The 16,552-nt window shown below is 33.9% G+C and overlaps 2 protein-coding genes across 2 annotated transcripts; one reads left to right on the top strand and one right to left on the bottom strand.

Moving 5' to 3' along the window:
- Positions 1–2,464: 2,464 nt before the first annotated feature.
- LOC122580311 (probable peptidyl-tRNA hydrolase 2) lies at positions 2,465–12,524 on the top strand. The gene is made up of 8 exons (XM_043752586.1): positions 2,465–2,566; positions 2,645–2,875; positions 4,729–4,789; positions 4,876–4,912; positions 7,615–7,692; positions 7,785–7,857; positions 8,174–8,213; positions 12,106–12,524. Exons 1-8 carry the CDS (start codon positions 2,525–2,527, stop codon positions 12,153–12,155), a joined length of 612 nt encoding a protein of 203 aa, XP_043608521.1. The 5' UTR covers positions 2,465–2,524; the 3' UTR covers positions 12,156–12,524.
- Positions 12,525–13,822: 1,298 nt separating this feature from the next.
- Positions 13,823–14,973, bottom strand: LOC122610432 (GATA transcription factor 12-like). Its single transcript, XM_043783424.1, has 2 exons — positions 14,746–14,973; positions 13,823–14,628 (listed from the first exon to the last, which is right to left on the bottom strand). The coding sequence occupies exons 1-2, from the start codon at positions 14,971–14,973 to the stop codon at positions 13,876–13,878; spliced, it is 981 nt and encodes a 326-aa protein (XP_043639359.1). The 3' UTR covers positions 13,823–13,875.
- Positions 14,974–16,552: the final 1,579 nt, after the last annotated feature.

Genomic DNA, 16,552 nt, shown 5'->3' with positions numbered 1-16,552 from the left:
TTTACTCATTCGTGGGTCGGGTTAAGTCATTACCTATACTTTGATAGTGCACAACTATCACCTACTAACGGGTCCATGTCATTGAACTACTTGATAACTTACACATGCATTTGCGACTAACGGTGCAAGTAAATTTCATGGGTGTACATACATTTTTAATGGGCAGGTGTCGTAATCTGTGACATGCCTTTTTTTTTCCCATAACAAAATAAGATTTTATTGAGTAGGACTAGAGGGTGCTAGAACCAAAATTTCAATTATGAGCTACATTTTTTTTTTAACCAAAATACGGTAACAAGTTTCAAATTATTACATAGATGGAATACAAAATAATCTGCGGCATGCCTAAAGGCTAAATTAAACCTAGAGTCAGTCACCTAGGTCCCCATGGTTGGTCAAATCCTACTCTTCCATAGCAATATCCGTCGAACGTCTTTTAAGGCATCAAGTTTTCCCTATGGTTTGTAGATGGACATTTGGGTGATCCACGGCTCAAGTGGAAAAATGCATATAAGTGGGAGTGTACTATTCACAATTTCATATATGAACATATCAGATCATCAAGTTATTATGTAGAGGTTACACATGTGATAGTGACCTCTATTATACTACATGATCACAACTCGAGTTAACAAAGTCTATTGAAACTCAATCCGCAAGCATGTTATTTATTTGGATAATAAACTTGTATACATGCTTCATAATCTCTTACACGTCAAAGTTTCCTCAATTAGCCATGGTTCTTTGAGTTGGATCTAACCAAATTTTCCCTACACCAAACTTTAGTACACTTGCTACTAGCCCTTTTGCAATTCAGAGCGACACCTTTCCTTCATTTGTATTAGGAAAGTGTTTAGATAAGTGGCTAAATAATCAAAATCTTATCAAGCCATTGAACAACTAAAAAAGTACACATGAATCAAGTAATGGGCACCTGGGATTCGATGACGAATTGGACATTTTAGTTCGGTTGGTGAAAGTTCAAATACTCCAAGCTGAAAAAGAGGGGAATACAGTTTTCTTTCAGCTTGAAGGAGATCTAACGTACGGGCATATTTAAACATTAACAAATTCATATATGAATACCTCATTCGTGGAGCCAAAGCGATTCTTAAATGCACAAATAACAAAACAATTAATATTTACAAGTACATCATCATCCTTAAAATACATATTCCCAAAGGTTTAGGATAGTTCATCCAGATATAACTTTAGATTATAGAGATAAAAAAATCTTAAAAGTATAGCAAGAAGATAACAATCATAAATCGGGTATAAAAGTACTCACCAACATTATCAAAACCATAGAAGTATAAAATTTGAATAAAGTGTGATCAAATGGTGTGAAATGCATAAAATTTGTGAGAGAAAAATATAAAATTATGGTGAAAGTGATGAAATGGTGTGGAATGGGGGTATGGTAGTGATTTAAATAAGAATTTTTTTCTTAAAAAAATAACAAAACGAAATAGTAACGGCCTAAAGATTTCAAAACTAACGGCTAGATTTTCAAAAAAATTCATTTTTTTATTTACAACGGTACACACTTTCGGTCCCACAAACAGGGACGGAGCTAGAAAACTTACTGTGAGGGGGCAAATCTAAAAATCTTATACTCTTATGTCATACTTAGGACTGGTCTTGAATTTTTTATTCCTATGACGAGTCACTTGAAAATACTTCTATTAAATTTTGTCATTGAATTTTAAATTAAAAGAGGTACAGTTAGTTTATAAACGCAAATAATCAATTTTTTGGATATTATATATATATACTAAAAAGCAAGTTTGCTTTGTGAGACAAATGTACTGTAGCTAAAAGTATAAACTATAAAGCTAGAGATACAATTATATAATGCATAGATAAAACAAAAACATTTAATAACCTTAATGGCCGTTAAATATAACCATAAAAAGTACTACAAATCAGGTCCTTTTTCTAACTGTCGTTAACTTTCATATTTACAGTTTGCTTCCCCAAAGATTTATTGTTGCACAACCAAAATAATTAACAACGGTTAAGTGTTGTTTGGCTAACTAACGGTAGGTACAAAATGGCATTTAACAGAGATTTTTTTTTAAATTTTAGTTTTTTTAACTTTTGCCACTAAAGTTTGCCTTAATTACCTTTTGCCACGTAACTTTTGGTTTTTAATCTTTATCCAACAAAAAATTTATTTTTTTCTTATTTTTAACAAATATCTTTTACTTATTTCATAACTTTAACAAGCTTTGCTTTCATGTTCAAGTTTCTTAACAAGCTTTGCTCTCAAAGTTTTCTTTTATTTGCTTTTTACTACATAATTTTGTTACCAAAGTTTCATTTTCTTTATTTTAAACAACGACTTTTATTTTCTTAAATTTTTCGCTACGAAAATTTTGTTTTTTGGGCTTAATGTTTTTTAACATTTCTCACGAGAGTTTTGTTTTTCCCCGTAAAAATAGCTGAACATTTGCAGATAAAAGTTGGAAGCCCTCACAGCAAAACAAAAGATATAGATAGATAAAACAGATGAGAAGATGAGATGAGGATGTTTGGAAACCAATCTCACTCCTCAACAACAAATGTATCTTGTCATTCTCGTTCTTATGATCACTATCACTTCGGTTTTTTTTGTTTTAACATTTTTTTTTGTGGGCAACAGAAGAAACAACAAGGACAGAAAAGAGGATGGTTTGTCTGCGGTGGCAGCTTAAAGCCTGAGAATTTAATTCCAGGAATTATTATTGGTTTCATTTTTGGTGTATTATTCGACTTTTCATCCAAACTCAATCCAACAAGCAACAGGAGGAGGAGGAGGTCCATCTTATCATCATCATCATCATCATCATCATCATCATCATCCAATACCCACAATGATCATGATCTCAAAATGGTTTTTTTTCTTTCTTTTCATTCTTCTTTTTATTACCACTTTACTGTTATTTGTTATGCTGATTTCGAGATATAATGTATTAATGTTTTTGCTTTTGTAAGTATAAATGTTTTTTGACAAAGTCGTTGTGTTTGACGAAGTAGCTGTAACCGGGCTTTACGAGGTCAAAACATATCAGTTTCAATAATAATTGGAATATAGTTAATTAGTTAGGGTGATATTTTGGTAATTTATTTTTGGGAAAAGTGAATTGGGTGAAAATCCCACATGCTAATTCTCAAATGATTGGGCCCTCATGTTTTTTATGTACTAAAAATTGGTTTGTGAGGGGGTTTCACCAAAGTTAGGTTTGTAACAGCCCCATATTTCACTTCCCCTTTTATTTTTCCATAAAGTCAAGATACATTTCGAATTAAAGCTACTTCAAGTAGCTTATACTGTAGTTTATTGTCATTATTAAGAGCTTCTAAAGCTACTAAAATATTTGGTAGTCAAACATGAGTTTGAGGCTTCAGCTTATGAAAGCCATAAGCTCAAACTCTCATAAGCTGCGTGCTAAACATACCCGTAATGTGGGTATTCTTTCACACCTTACAAGCGTGACATGAATTCGAGTACTACAAATGTTTTCAAGAATTTATTGCGTATTTTTTGATATGCTTTAATTTTAATGGTGGAAAATAAAACCACATCTTGTCCAAAAAAAGATGAAAGGGTCCAAATATGAAAACGGGCGATAAGGATGGCTATGAATTTGAATTATAAGCCTCTGAAGAAAAACAAACTTGATAATTTACATATAATGTGATACTTCATCTTCATGGTTTTAGTTTTAGTTTGGAAGTTTACTTTTTATTAACGTGTTTTGGGCTTGGAATATTTTGACACGTTGTTAATAGTCTTCACTTTTACACATTCTAAATTATATAAGAGGATGGAGTGTGTTTCTTTTGATGAACTTTTGATTTTTGAGGTCGTAATCGAGGCATCTTAATTTAGAAATATTATGTCAAGTAACTAGGACTGATGTAATTTGAGAACAATAGATGAAAACTTGAACAGAGTGTTACTCATATGATGAGAAGAAAGTGGATGAAAAAATTACATGCTTTGAATGAACATCATAAGGGGATTAGAGACTTAGAGTGGCACTGGTACCCGAAAGTATTATACTGACCCATGTATAAATATAAGTTTATAACTATGGTCCCGTGTAAACGAGCTGATCTTGGGCTTGATAAAGCTTAAGCAGCTTGCTTTAATTTGGATTTATAAAACTCAACTTCTGTTTGTCAGACAATTCACATTTCACAGAATCTTAAATAACCTAAAGCATGACTGGTGAAGCTATGAAAGATCCAGTTAGTAGCCAGTTACCTAAAAGAAGATTATAACATCCATAATCAGTGTAGGATAGATGTCACACATTCTCAATATAGTTCCTGATGTCTTCAACACACCTAAACATAAATCTGAGGTGATCCTATAATTGATATCCCATGGACAGGTGAGCACCTGGCCAATCACACCTACCACAGCTATGATACTAGTTTCCAGTGCTCAAATGCATTGTAGACAAACTTCACGCCGAGATCAACTTAAAACGATGACGAGAGGTTACTAGTAGTTCACTATGAATAGCCTATATGTAGGACATAATAGATGCTAAAATTACCTAATTTACCTTGTATAAATATAACATTTCTTTTCAAGTTCACTTTTAGCTTTTTCAAACTAATTTATGATAAAGTTGTTGTTGATGTTGAGACCTATAATCATTGAACGTATGAAGTATATTCATTTGAGTGAATCTTGATTTAGACAGGCCTGACAAATTATGGTGTTGTTTGCAGGTTCTCGTTGTGAGACAAGACTTGAAGATGGGACAAGGAAAGATTGCATCTCAATGTGCTCGTAAGAAATTCCTGCAAATTCATTTTGCATGGGTTTTCCTTTTTTCTGTTACTTATTGGTTTTTTATGTTGGAATGCAAATTACAGATGCTGCGACAGGTTTATATTCTGATTTAATTCAAAGGTTTGCCTCAGACGCTTTCATTCTTATGTCTTTGATTATATTCTTTCAAAAGATAAGAATGGTTTTTCATTTTAGCCTAAACAAAGATTTCATTATTGATTTTGAAAATCAAATATAATATTTTGGTTAGGAACATAGTCACAAGAGACGTTAGACTAGCCACGGTTTTCGTGTATTAAGCAGTACATGTGACATTGTGACTCTATGACATACTTTGTTCAATCCCCACGGATGGCACCAGCATATGGATGGTCAATAAAGTTTGTGATGTGGATAAAGTGTTTATAAAAGAATAAAGATACTATAAATACTAGTGTTTATAAAATCCTTTGCTTTACCTGTAACTTTTATCTTACCGGTTGATCACTTTTCAACCGTTTTTCTAATAAATTATTTCTTCTGCTGTTCAAAAAAAAAAAAAAAAAAAATACTAATGTAAAAGTTCCTAACATATACTGCTTAATACACTGAAGTAGCGCATGAACTATTTTTTTTTTTTTTCATGGTTTTTTTTCATGTGACGTTGCTACTTTTGACTTGAACGTGAAGCTTGAGTCATAAGCAACCTTATTTGTAAAACAAAGTGGAAACGTCACAGACTTCCCTCCAAGGTTGTAGATATCGGTTATCGGTTTATTATCGGTCGACCTCCGATAAGTGATAAGTAGGATATATCGGGGATATATCTGGTACCCTAAATTGTAAAGAAATTTATCTAAAATTTATATATGTACTAACAATATATACAATTTGTAATGCAAATTGAAAAGTAAGACACTACAAAAGTAACTTATTGGCTTATTGCAACTGAAATATGAAGTAATAAAAAGTAATTACAAGTTTACAACTTGAAATTATAACAAAAAGGAAAATAAAGAAAGTATAGGATAAAGAAAGTACTTAAGTAATTACAACTCGAAATAAAGAATTGTTGAAGATGAACTCAAATAATAAATAATTATGTAATAATTAACTTTAAAAAAAAAAGAAAAGGAAGTAAGAAACTTACTGGAGCATAAATAGCTGTTTCCGGAGGTGGATTGGCCAGCGGTGGATGCGCTGGCGACTGGAATCGCCGGAAATCACAGCCACAGGTAGGCCGGGGGTGGGGTATAGCGAGGTGGGGGTTAGGTGTGTGAGAGGCTGAAGCAGTGAATGAGAATGGAAGCCAGAAACCCTAAAATCTTATTTTAACCCCCGTTTTTTTTTATATAAAAAAGTCAACTTTTTTTGTTGACCGAAAAGGACCGAAATGGCCGATAAGTTCCGAGATTGACCGAAATTTGACCAAAACGATAACCGGACCCGATAACTCATTTTTCTTATCAGTGAATGGCCGACATCCGATATATCACCGATATATCGGCCGAGATGGCCGATATTTGCAACACTGCTTCCCTCCAAAATGCACTGGTTTAATTCGTTTTACAAATTGTTTAATATGTTAACATCTTTTTTTATATTTCATGTTGAATTTAGTAAGCATTGAGCATAATTCATAAAAGACCAACATACCTTTGTACAATTCCCATTAATAGACTAATAGTGATGTATTTCTTTTCGTTAGCAACCAAAAACCTGAAAATTTGTTGTATGTCGACAAACGACATAGAACCTGCCTATGTAGTCAATTTCGGTGGTATACCAATGGTATTTCGGTTTTCGGTCCTCCACTGGTTTCGGTCCTCCATTGTATACCTCAAGATTTCTGTCCAAAATTTCGTTACCGGGATTTTCGGTCAAATTTCGGTGGTATACCAGTTTTTCAGATTTTATTTATTTTTTATTTTTGTCCTAACTTAAAATACAACATAAGAAACACTAATTTTTGGCTTTTTGCAAGTATTAACACTAATCTATCAAGTATTGACACTTTTAAGCTTGACTTTTGATATTTAGATTAAGTATTTAATTAATACAACTGCTATTTGTGTATAATTGTGATATTTTTGGTATATATATAATTATATATAATATTTTACATAATATTAAACTTACCGAAATACAACCGAAATTACCAAAATTTCCTATACCGGTCCTTGACCGATACACCGAAATTTTGGTCCTTAACTACTTAGGAACCTGCTATGCGTGGCAGTGATACGAACCAGCCACCGATAGCGTGAAGCGGCTGGAATTTAAAAATTGACTAAGTGATTAATCTAGATTCTTACTACTTTTTTTTGTCTATCCATTCAACTGAGGGCTTCGAATTAAAATTCGCAGATATGGTTTAGAATCAGTAGTTTTTCATGGAGAAATCTAAGTCTAAAGTTGGGTATTAGGTTCAGGTATAGACTAAGAATCGAGATATCGATGCAAATTTATCCATTAAGTAAATCAGATGAGTTTCATGTTGTCTCGGGAGTTAAGGATGGGGAGGGGGATGAAGCGGCATCTCTTTCGTATTATCACAAAAGAACTTTTATCTTATATATGAGAGCAATAAAAAGCTGACCCGAGTTTGACTGAGTCTGGCCGAGTTGGCCGTGTTTTATCGACTCTGGCCTGAATGTATCCCGTTCGCAGACTTTGTAATCTGATCCGGCTGGAATTGACTCGTTTGGTAGCCAAGTCATGAGAAGATCCTGTGTTCTCGGCCGAGACAGCCGAGTTTTACACCTTGATGGGATCTACAAAATGAAAAGTTAAAATCTGTATGGCAGTGTGTCACATGAGTTTAATTGTTTTCTAATTATTAGTGATCGGAATCTTTTGCATCGGTGGGAGCAATGCGGGCAGGCCAAAATAGTGGTCACATGTAAAAATCAACAAGAAATGTAAGCAGGTGATCTATTTCAACTTCTAAACTTACATGCCACATGTTTTTTGTTTGGTTTATGTATTAATAATGCAGCTTGTATTTTATTAGGAATAAGCTACAGGAAACAGCTGAAGGAATTGGCCTTCCAACTTATGTTGTAGCTGATGCAGGACGCACACAGGTCAGATATGGATCATGGAGCTATATCCGACTCTTTTGTAAACATGGTTTTTCTGGTTTTGAAGATGATTAAATTTATGGTAGTCAGCAGTCTGATCATTCAGAGTTCCGTCTATGTTTTCCCATTTTATCCAACCAAATGTTTTGCAATTCTGCATCTTGAAATATGCTCTTTTGACTGTTAAAGTGATAATAGCAATTGTGAAGTCTCCCATAATATTAGTGCTTGTTGAAGGTAAACATGCAGAGAAACCAATAAAATCTAATCATTGTATTCATGATGATTTCTAATATTCTCTTTTTGTACCTTTATACAGGTTTCGGCCGGGTCAAAAACAGTACTTGCTATTGGGCCTGGTATGCGATTGTTTTTTTCTTCTAATACCTAGTTATTGTAATATAATTATTTCCCTGTCACCAAATATCAAGTTTAAATCACAGTTTAGAAAGTTCCATGCACTAAAACTCTAAAAGCACATTTTGGACTCCTTTTGACCATTTTTGTTTATTTCAACTATTCTTTTATTTATTATTTTTGGGCATTGGAGTTCAACATATACTATAGCCTACATTGACCCCGATTTAAGTATTCGGGAAAGAGGCCCCCCTGTGGGGGTTATAAGCTGGTTTTGAAAATCTCACCAAAACATATTGGGGGCCACATTTGATCTATTTGACTAGGGGTGGGAACAAGTTGAGTCGAGTCGAGTCGAGTTTCAGGATATTTAGGTTTGTATGTTTATTTATTACTCGAATCGAGATCGAGCTCGTATAAATATTCAAAATTGAGCTCGAGCTCGACTCGTCTCATTAGTGTTCGAGCTCGAAGCTCGTATTGTTATTTGAATAATTGTAGGATTAACTTAGTTCGAGTTTCGTTTCCATGTTTAGGAGCTCGAGCTCGATTAGCTAGTGTTATAGCGCGGTACATGTTACCATTAAACATTTATCGATCCTCATTGGTGTATACTGAGAACTTTGATCACATTACTAGGAATAGAAAGAGTCTATATGATATTCGTTACTTTATTGAACTAAAGTCAGTTGCTTTATACATATAGTTATACGTATGTTATCCTTACTGAAAAAACTTTGGACAAAATCAACTATATGATATTCGTTTTCGTTTTAGTACTAAAGGATACCTAATATGTATTAGTTATCAAATATGTTACCATTAAACATTTATCGATCCTTATTCGTGTATAATCGAAACTTTACTATGAATAAAAATGATCTACTAAAATGATCACTATTGAAATAAAGTTCTTCACAACATACATGTAGTAATATGTTATCATTATAGGCCAAGCTTTGGACAATTTAACTCTATACATAGACATATATATATATATATATATATGGGAAAATGATCCGTACTGCAGACTTTACCTAAGCTTAGGTACTACCACATTAAAAAAAGTTACATATTAAACTTTTGAATTTAATAAACATACATAACCCCCCTGAATTTTACATAAACTCCCTCTGAATTTTACATAATCACCCCCTGATATATATATATGTATATATAAAATATCAATTATAATTTTGATAGATCGTTTTTATTCATGGTAATATGATAAAAAGTTTGTATTTTTGCATTTATTCTAAAACAAGTTATCTTACAAAAATTAAAATGAATAATAAGATATTTTAAATATATATAAAAATGATTTAGATAAAACATATTATATTTACATTTTTTAAAGAATATGTATTAGTTATCAAAATAATAAGTTTCCCCAAAATAATAAACCCTATATTATATGTTGGTGAATGGATCGAAGTTTCAATTCTTTCTTTTTGGAAATAATCGAGACCCAACCAAGGAAAGACAACTGATTCCTAGATCTATCGAGGCTTGGAAGAAGCCTTGGTGTGGGACCAGTATAGAGCTCTGGCGAAGCTTAGACAAAAGAGGGTGGAAAGCCTTCCAACGGACTATGGGAAAAAGACAAGATAAAGAAGTGTGTCGAGGTGTTGTCGAGCGAAGTCTAAGGTTAGACAGTAGACAGGAGTTCCAGCGAGCCTTGAAGAGAAAAGTCAGAGGCAAAGTAAGAACTAGCGAAGTCTACAGTGGATATATATATTTTTATATATATTATCAAAGCCTAGAAGAGAGAGATAAATCTTACGAGGCTTCAATGGAATCATCACTCTGGCGAGCCTTCAAAGGAAGCCTTGATTGCGCCTTCACAAAAAACAAAGAATATCGAGGCTTGGAGTGGGGGGCCAGATGAGGCTCCGATTTCGGTAGGACCCACTGGAGAACCTTGAGCGGACCTTCTTTAGGGAGTCTTTAGCGAGCTCTAAATAAAAGACAAAATGGCAAGCCTTCATATAAGACAAGATGGCGAGCCTTTACTCGTCGAAGTTTAAGAAAAGACAAAAGGTCTTAATAGAGCCTGTGAACCTCCAACATATTTATATACAAATGATAAAGGGAGGACAGGCTAGGTCAAGGTTAGAAAGCCGGGCCCAAACCATATATCTAAGTCTCGAACTCGCGTTATGTCTAACCTTCAAGTCCGCCCTAACCTGCTGCGAGGCTTAGCAAGGATGATAAGGCATCAAGCTTCCAATTAAAGGCTAGATAAGCCTTAAGAACAAATAAGTATCCACACTTATGTAAACCCAAGTACATTTTATTACTATGATAATAAAAATACTAATATGTGAATAAATGGCTGGCAACATGTACTCTAGAAAGTTCTGAACCTAGTCTTGTCATGCTGAGTACTGGGCCCGAGCCCATTTCTGACAGGCCCAATTACGATATGACCTAATCTGATGCCTATAAATAATCCTCATCATTGATTGCGGATCAATTCAATTCACAGTCAAGTCATACATTCCATACAACATTCCTTACACATTTAGCAATACATTCATCAATCAATCATCACACAAAAACATATTAACATTTATCTCCTCCAGAGATCGAAACATCTCTCTGGGAAAATCATCATACACCTTAGATTTGTCAAGAATTTATTAGGTTTGCACTCTTATTGAGGAGATCTTGATGATTTTCATGGTAAAGCCCCTTTTGTGATTGAGCTTAACTTTTCATGCTCAAACAAAGAGCAAGTGACACATATTACTTTAGAAGTTGAAATAAATTGTAAAAAAATTAAGTTTGATACACTATAAAAGTATTGAGTCTCGATTATTTATTTATTTATTTAAGTAATACATAAGCGAAATGGATAGTAATGGTTAAAGACTTAAAGGTTTGATCCTTTATATATAATATATGCAAAGATAATAATAAAAAGATGGTGGTTCTTAGGGGTTAAAGTGTCATCCATTAAACTTGGAGGTCATGGGTTCAAGTCTCCTTAGTAACATATAAGTGATATTTTTAACCATGTATAACAAGGCTCGAGTAGCTCGACTAGTGGAGTAGCTCGACTAGTCGAGTAGGTCGTTCGGATCGAAAAAGTAAACGATCTTTCGAGTGAGCCGAACCCAATTTTTTCTTTTAAAGTTCAGCTCGTCTAACTAATCGAGCTCGTTTTTTGGTTCGGGTTCGACTCGAACTCGAAATAATTAAACTCGAACTTGGTTTAAACGTGTTCGAGCTCGAGTAGCTCGTGAACAACTCGGCTCCATTCCCACTCTTACATTTGACCAATTTGATTTCAATAACCTTCTTGGCTAGTTCAGATATATAATCCACTATGAGTCAATGACCCACCTGGATTAGGGAAGAGGGGTATAAACCAAAAAAACATGCCTAGGTTTCTGTATATTTGTCATACTTGTGATAGTTTTGAGCATTGTAGATGCTTCTTTTTATAAAGTCTTGTGCACTGTAACACATTTTGAACATTTCTTTTCCTTGACCTTTTTTGCTTTCAATCAATTAGTTTGCTTAACATGTTTAGCCAGTTCAATATGTAATGTAATAACAGTGTAACCTACAATGTCCCATTTAGTTTATCAGATTTGGGGAAGGTCAAGGAAGGGTATAAGCCTGGAAAACATGAATTTCAAGGAAGGGTATTATAAGCCTGGAAAATATGCTGAACTTTGTAACATTTATTTTCATATATTTGATTGTTACGAGTATAGTGGAGTCCTCATTTAGGAAAGCAAAAGGTTCGTTTACTGTGCAAAATCCATGATTTGGGAGTTCCGAATCCGCCATTGTTTAGCCCTTCCCTTGATGGCATATGTCATCGTAATAATTATTCATAATTCTATATCTCAATTTGGCTTAATCGTGATTATGATTGACCAGGTTACAAGTCTATAGTTGATTCGGTAACAGGGAAGCAACGCCTTCTTTAGCGTAGAAGTTAGTGTTCAATTTCAAAAGTCACCATATTCTTGCCTTTATCGTTGGAAGAAATCACTATTTGTGTCAAGACCTAATCAATGTTTTGGAGGCAAGTGTAGCAACGGCCAGGGTGTGATTACGATGGGTGGTCGGTGAGCATTTCAATTATCTCGAAGCACCAGATATTGTTCTGTCTCAATAAAAATACTTTGAACTACCATTCTCTTTTGATATTAAGGTGTTTATTAGAGACTAGGAAGTTGTGTTGATCTTGTGTTCTACCAGTATAATATGGAAGTATTTTTTAAGTAGTATTTCAAAGCAATGATACACTTATAATTGTGGTAGTGAATACTTAGTTTTGCTGGTTGAAAGCTAAATGTGTTGTTTCATCCTTTTGGTTAACAAGTTAGCTGGTGCATTGACATCGTTAGCTACTTGCGTTGGTAATGCTGAACAGTCAGTTTTATTGGAGTTCAGTCCAACAGTTGATCATTGATTTATAAGTGTGTACACTGCGAAAAAAGGGTGAGGTTATTAGCTTTCTGGTCTTCAACCAGGTCTTCAATTATTAAACTGTCTGCAATTATATCATATAGTTCATAGACTATCTATATTAGTTGCAAACTTATTATATTTGTATATGTATTTAATAATCATAAGTACTTTTAAAACCTAAAATCTTATCATCATATTTTAAACTAAATATACAAACTTCTAGAAATAATATATACAAACTTTTAATAAATCACACAAGCTGCTCGTGAGCCACGACAAATGAAAAGGGGATGATATGTGACTATGTGAATGTTACTATAAATACATGTGTGGGTGAGTTAATTAGAAACGCATAAAACAAATTGAAGCCCGCATTTCCTAAAAACTTCGAAATCAGATTCTGATGGGGTTACTATGGAAGTTACGATAGATTACGGTGACTCACAACCACCATTATCTCCGGTGACTCCAAACCCTGTAAGTCCTCTTTCCCCTCCAAACCTGGTAACTGTTATTTATTAAAAAGTGGTGTCATTTTAAAGCTTTGTATATTTTATTTCTAAAAGTTTGTATTTAAGATTTAGTTTAATATATGTTGATAAGATTTTGTGTTCTTAGATTTAGATTAACTAATTTGGCTTAAAGTTAATTATTAAAAGTTAGGGACCAAAGCTCAAAGTGGTGGTTCACGATAGAGACGATTTCTGTAAATAACTCGAAGCCAAATTATGAGATTACCCATCACGTGCCAGACATGTGATCTTCTTTTAACGGATCTTTATGGTCAGGACCAAAAGTGTTGACGGAGCAAAGTTTTTTGGACTGAAACTGTAATTTATTAAACTTAAGAACGAAAACCGCAAGTAAAGGTCCACGACAGGAACGATTTCTGTAATTAACTCTTTATTTTTATTTGTATTTTTTCAATATTGAACACAATATATCTTTTTCAATTCTCTTATATTTATAATTGAAGTTAAATACAATATTCTTTCTCTGGGTTTTGATTGTGAGAGAAGGCAAGAACCAAAAAAATAAGAAAAGAATCTTTGCTTAAAAAATCATCATATAGTAAAACTTGGCAATGGGAGACATTAAAAGATCTTCATCTCATCACTTCCATATGAAACTACAAAATCTGAAAGGAGAAACCTAGGGAATTATGATCTTAAAAGGCTGGAAAAAAAAACCCATAAACAAAGACTAGCTAGGATCTAAGTTGATGTTTAAGAACTAGATACGTTGTCGATAATCGTGACCAAAGTGTTGGGGGGTCAAGTAATTATCATCATTGTTAGGAGCACTAAACATCACATTTTGATGATGGAAGTAATGTTCATGTTGGGGTTGGTATTGTTGTGCCCTTTGCATCTCTTTTTGCCTTCTCAACTCGAGCACCTTACGATGTGAATTCGAGTGTTTGGCTAGGACAAATGTGGGGCTTGCAGCAGGACGATACTCTGGTACTAACCGACCGGACTTGTAACGAACTCCACATGCATTGCATAGCGTTTTTGGGCCTAATGGTCCAGAACGCCATTGTGGAGTTCTGTCAGTGGCGCAATGAAGACATTTTCGTCCATCCCCTTTTTGGGATAGGTTCTGCTCAACATCTTTTTTCTTTAGAGTCGTTTTCACACTTTTCTTACCCGTTGAGCTTGAGGCAATATCCGTCTCTGATTCAGAGGATATTATCGTTGTGGGGCCTGTTGATGATGTTGGAGAAACAACGTGGAGCCTAGAGGTCCAATCACCTGGTGAAGCTCTTGAACGTTTGGTTCGGGCCTTTCCTGGGACAGACTTGTCTGTTTTTGAAATTTGTTTATGGGCGTGATCCAAGGCCCCGGGTTGGAAGTCTTGGTTGTTTGGTGCGCTGGTAGGTCGCGTTTTGATTCCAGATAGCAGTTGCAGTTTTTGCAAATCCTCGCAAGAAAAGGACTCTTCCACAACGTTTGATAGCCATTCTAGCTCGGCTAAATCATCATACTGTACTTCAAATGAAAAACACATGATAACTCAGATTAAATTTGTTACTCTATATTATTACTATATAGTAAAAAAAATTTACTGTGACAATGAAAGAATAAATAGATAGATTTATACCTGGACGCAAAGGTCATTAGAGAATTGAGTATCAGTGCTACGTCGCGCGACATTTCCAGAAATCTTATGGTCGGGGTAACAAGTGTCAACGACTTCATTAACAAAAGGAGCCTCCTCGTCGACATGAGGTACCATTTCGACATCGTTAGGAAAATCAAGAAGGTCTTCGATAACAAAATGGTCTGTTTTTGATTTATCATGAGTGGTGGTATTATCAGCATTTTCCATTGTATGTTTTGTTTTGTTTGTTAGAGAAATTAGTAGTGGAATTGTTTGTTTGTTTGATTAGAATGTAAGTAACGTAGAAAAAGGGAGGGTGTTACTAGTGAGTGATGGAGAGTGTAAGAAGAGTGTGTGACAATTTACAAAGAAAGAAAGAAACGTAGAGAGGGGAGAGTTTATTTGCGTTTGAAGGGGACAGGCCCGACTCCTACAATTTTGGAGGATTATTCTGACCAATATTTTTAACTCAAATTACCCTCTAAGTTTTCAATATGATATAATTTTGGTACAAAATTGTTACTTGGTGCAAAACCCCCTATCTTCTTTTGTTTTCGGTTAAAGATCTGTTTGAGTTCTTCCAACTAGACAGAATTGGTAAAGAAGAGAAGGAAGTCATAAAAGGTATTGTGTTTGTTTCGTGTTGGTATATATGGAAGGCTTGAAACGAAGTAAGATTTAACAGTGGCGTCATTAATACGGAAAAGATATTCCAAGACATTAGATCGATTGGGTTTCTTTGGTATAGAAATAGAGGAAAACATTGTACGACTAGTTGGGAAAATTGGTGTAATTTTGCTTTGTTGTAATCGATTGTACAGTTTGCCTCATCACTTTGTGGTGGTATAGGCCGTGTGATTAATAAAAGTTAACTTTAAAAAAAAATATATATATAATGTATATGTATAACAGCTTATTACATGTATTGAATCATAAACCTTAAAATTAGGAGATGGTTATATATATATATTTATTGTGTAAGTCATTTATGTATGTAATAACTTTTTAACAATAATTTTGGGGACTATGGTTAAAAATATGTACATGAAATGATAATGACAGCCCTAAGAGCTGTCACTAACAACATATTACATGCTTAAAAACTTGTACATTATATATTAAAAACCGCCTCTTGATTTTTCTAACAGCAAGATACAAATTTTAATGCACCCAATTAGTTTTTATTGACAACCCTAAGGGCTGTCACTAACAAAACTCCTTAAAAAAATATACGTCTTTAACTTAAATGTATCAGTATTTTCTCAATAAAGTAGGCATATTTCAACTAATAAATGTTTAGAGATTGCGAGGAAGTTTGTCTAATTTTTTTAATAAATTTTGGGTTCGATTCTTTAGAGTATCTAAAGTAATAAGTGTGTAAGATTTTTTTTAGAACGACATTCTAATCTACTATTACTCCTAAATTACAAGCATGTGACTCTCGAAAAATCCCTATTAATCCACTCTCACAAATGTGGGAAGTGGGACTCAAATCTAGGTCTAAGGTCAAAGACCTTACCAATAGGCCACCAACTCCATTAGCAAGTGTAAGATTTTTTTTAAAAATTCTGGTTGACTCTTGCAGATGTTCAGTTTAGTGGTGTGAACAGATCCAAGCCCAAATCAAATACCAAAAAAGTGAAAAGGAAAAAAAAAATTTTGAAGTGTTTTGGTTGTTTTTTTTCTCTCCATTTTTCTGTTTTTCAAGACATTTTTAGAAAAATAATAAATCTTTTTACAAAAGTAACTTAAAAAAACCTTTGAACCATGATGTTGACATGTTAGATAGAATTAAAAAGAAAAAGAA

Source organism: Erigeron canadensis, chromosome 8 (assembly GCF_010389155.1).
Source record: "Erigeron canadensis isolate Cc75 chromosome 8, C_canadensis_v1, whole genome shotgun sequence".
In the NCBI taxonomy this organism is placed as follows: Eukaryota; Viridiplantae; Streptophyta; class Magnoliopsida; order Asterales; family Asteraceae; genus Erigeron; species Erigeron canadensis.
The sequence above is the reverse complement of the archived record's forward strand: the minus strand, read 5'-3'. Positions and strand labels throughout refer to the sequence as shown.

What these genes read in the sequence shown, in the direction of transcription:
- LOC122580311 (XM_043752586.1), top strand. Translation starts at nt 2,525, where the DNA reads ATGAGGATGTTTGGAAACCAATCTCACTCCTCAACAACAAAT. An exon ending in ATGATCATGATCTCAAAATG is followed by an intron (nt 2,876 to 4,728) that starts GTTTTTTTTCTT and finishes TGTTGTTTGCAG; the next exon opens with GTTCTCGTTGTGAGACAAGA. An exon ending in GATTGCATCTCAATGTGCTC is followed by an intron (nt 4,790 to 4,875) that starts GTAAGAAATTCC and finishes TGCAAATTACAG; the next exon opens with ATGCTGCGACAGGTTTATAT.
- LOC122610432 (XM_043783424.1), bottom strand. Translation starts at nt 14,973, where the DNA reads ATGGAAAATGCTGATAATACCACCACTCATGATAAATCAAAAACAGAC. An exon ending in CTAATGACCTTTGCGTCCAG is followed by an intron (nt 14,629 to 14,745) that starts GTATAAATCTAT and finishes TTTGAAGTACAG; the next exon opens with TATGATGATTTAGCCGAGCT.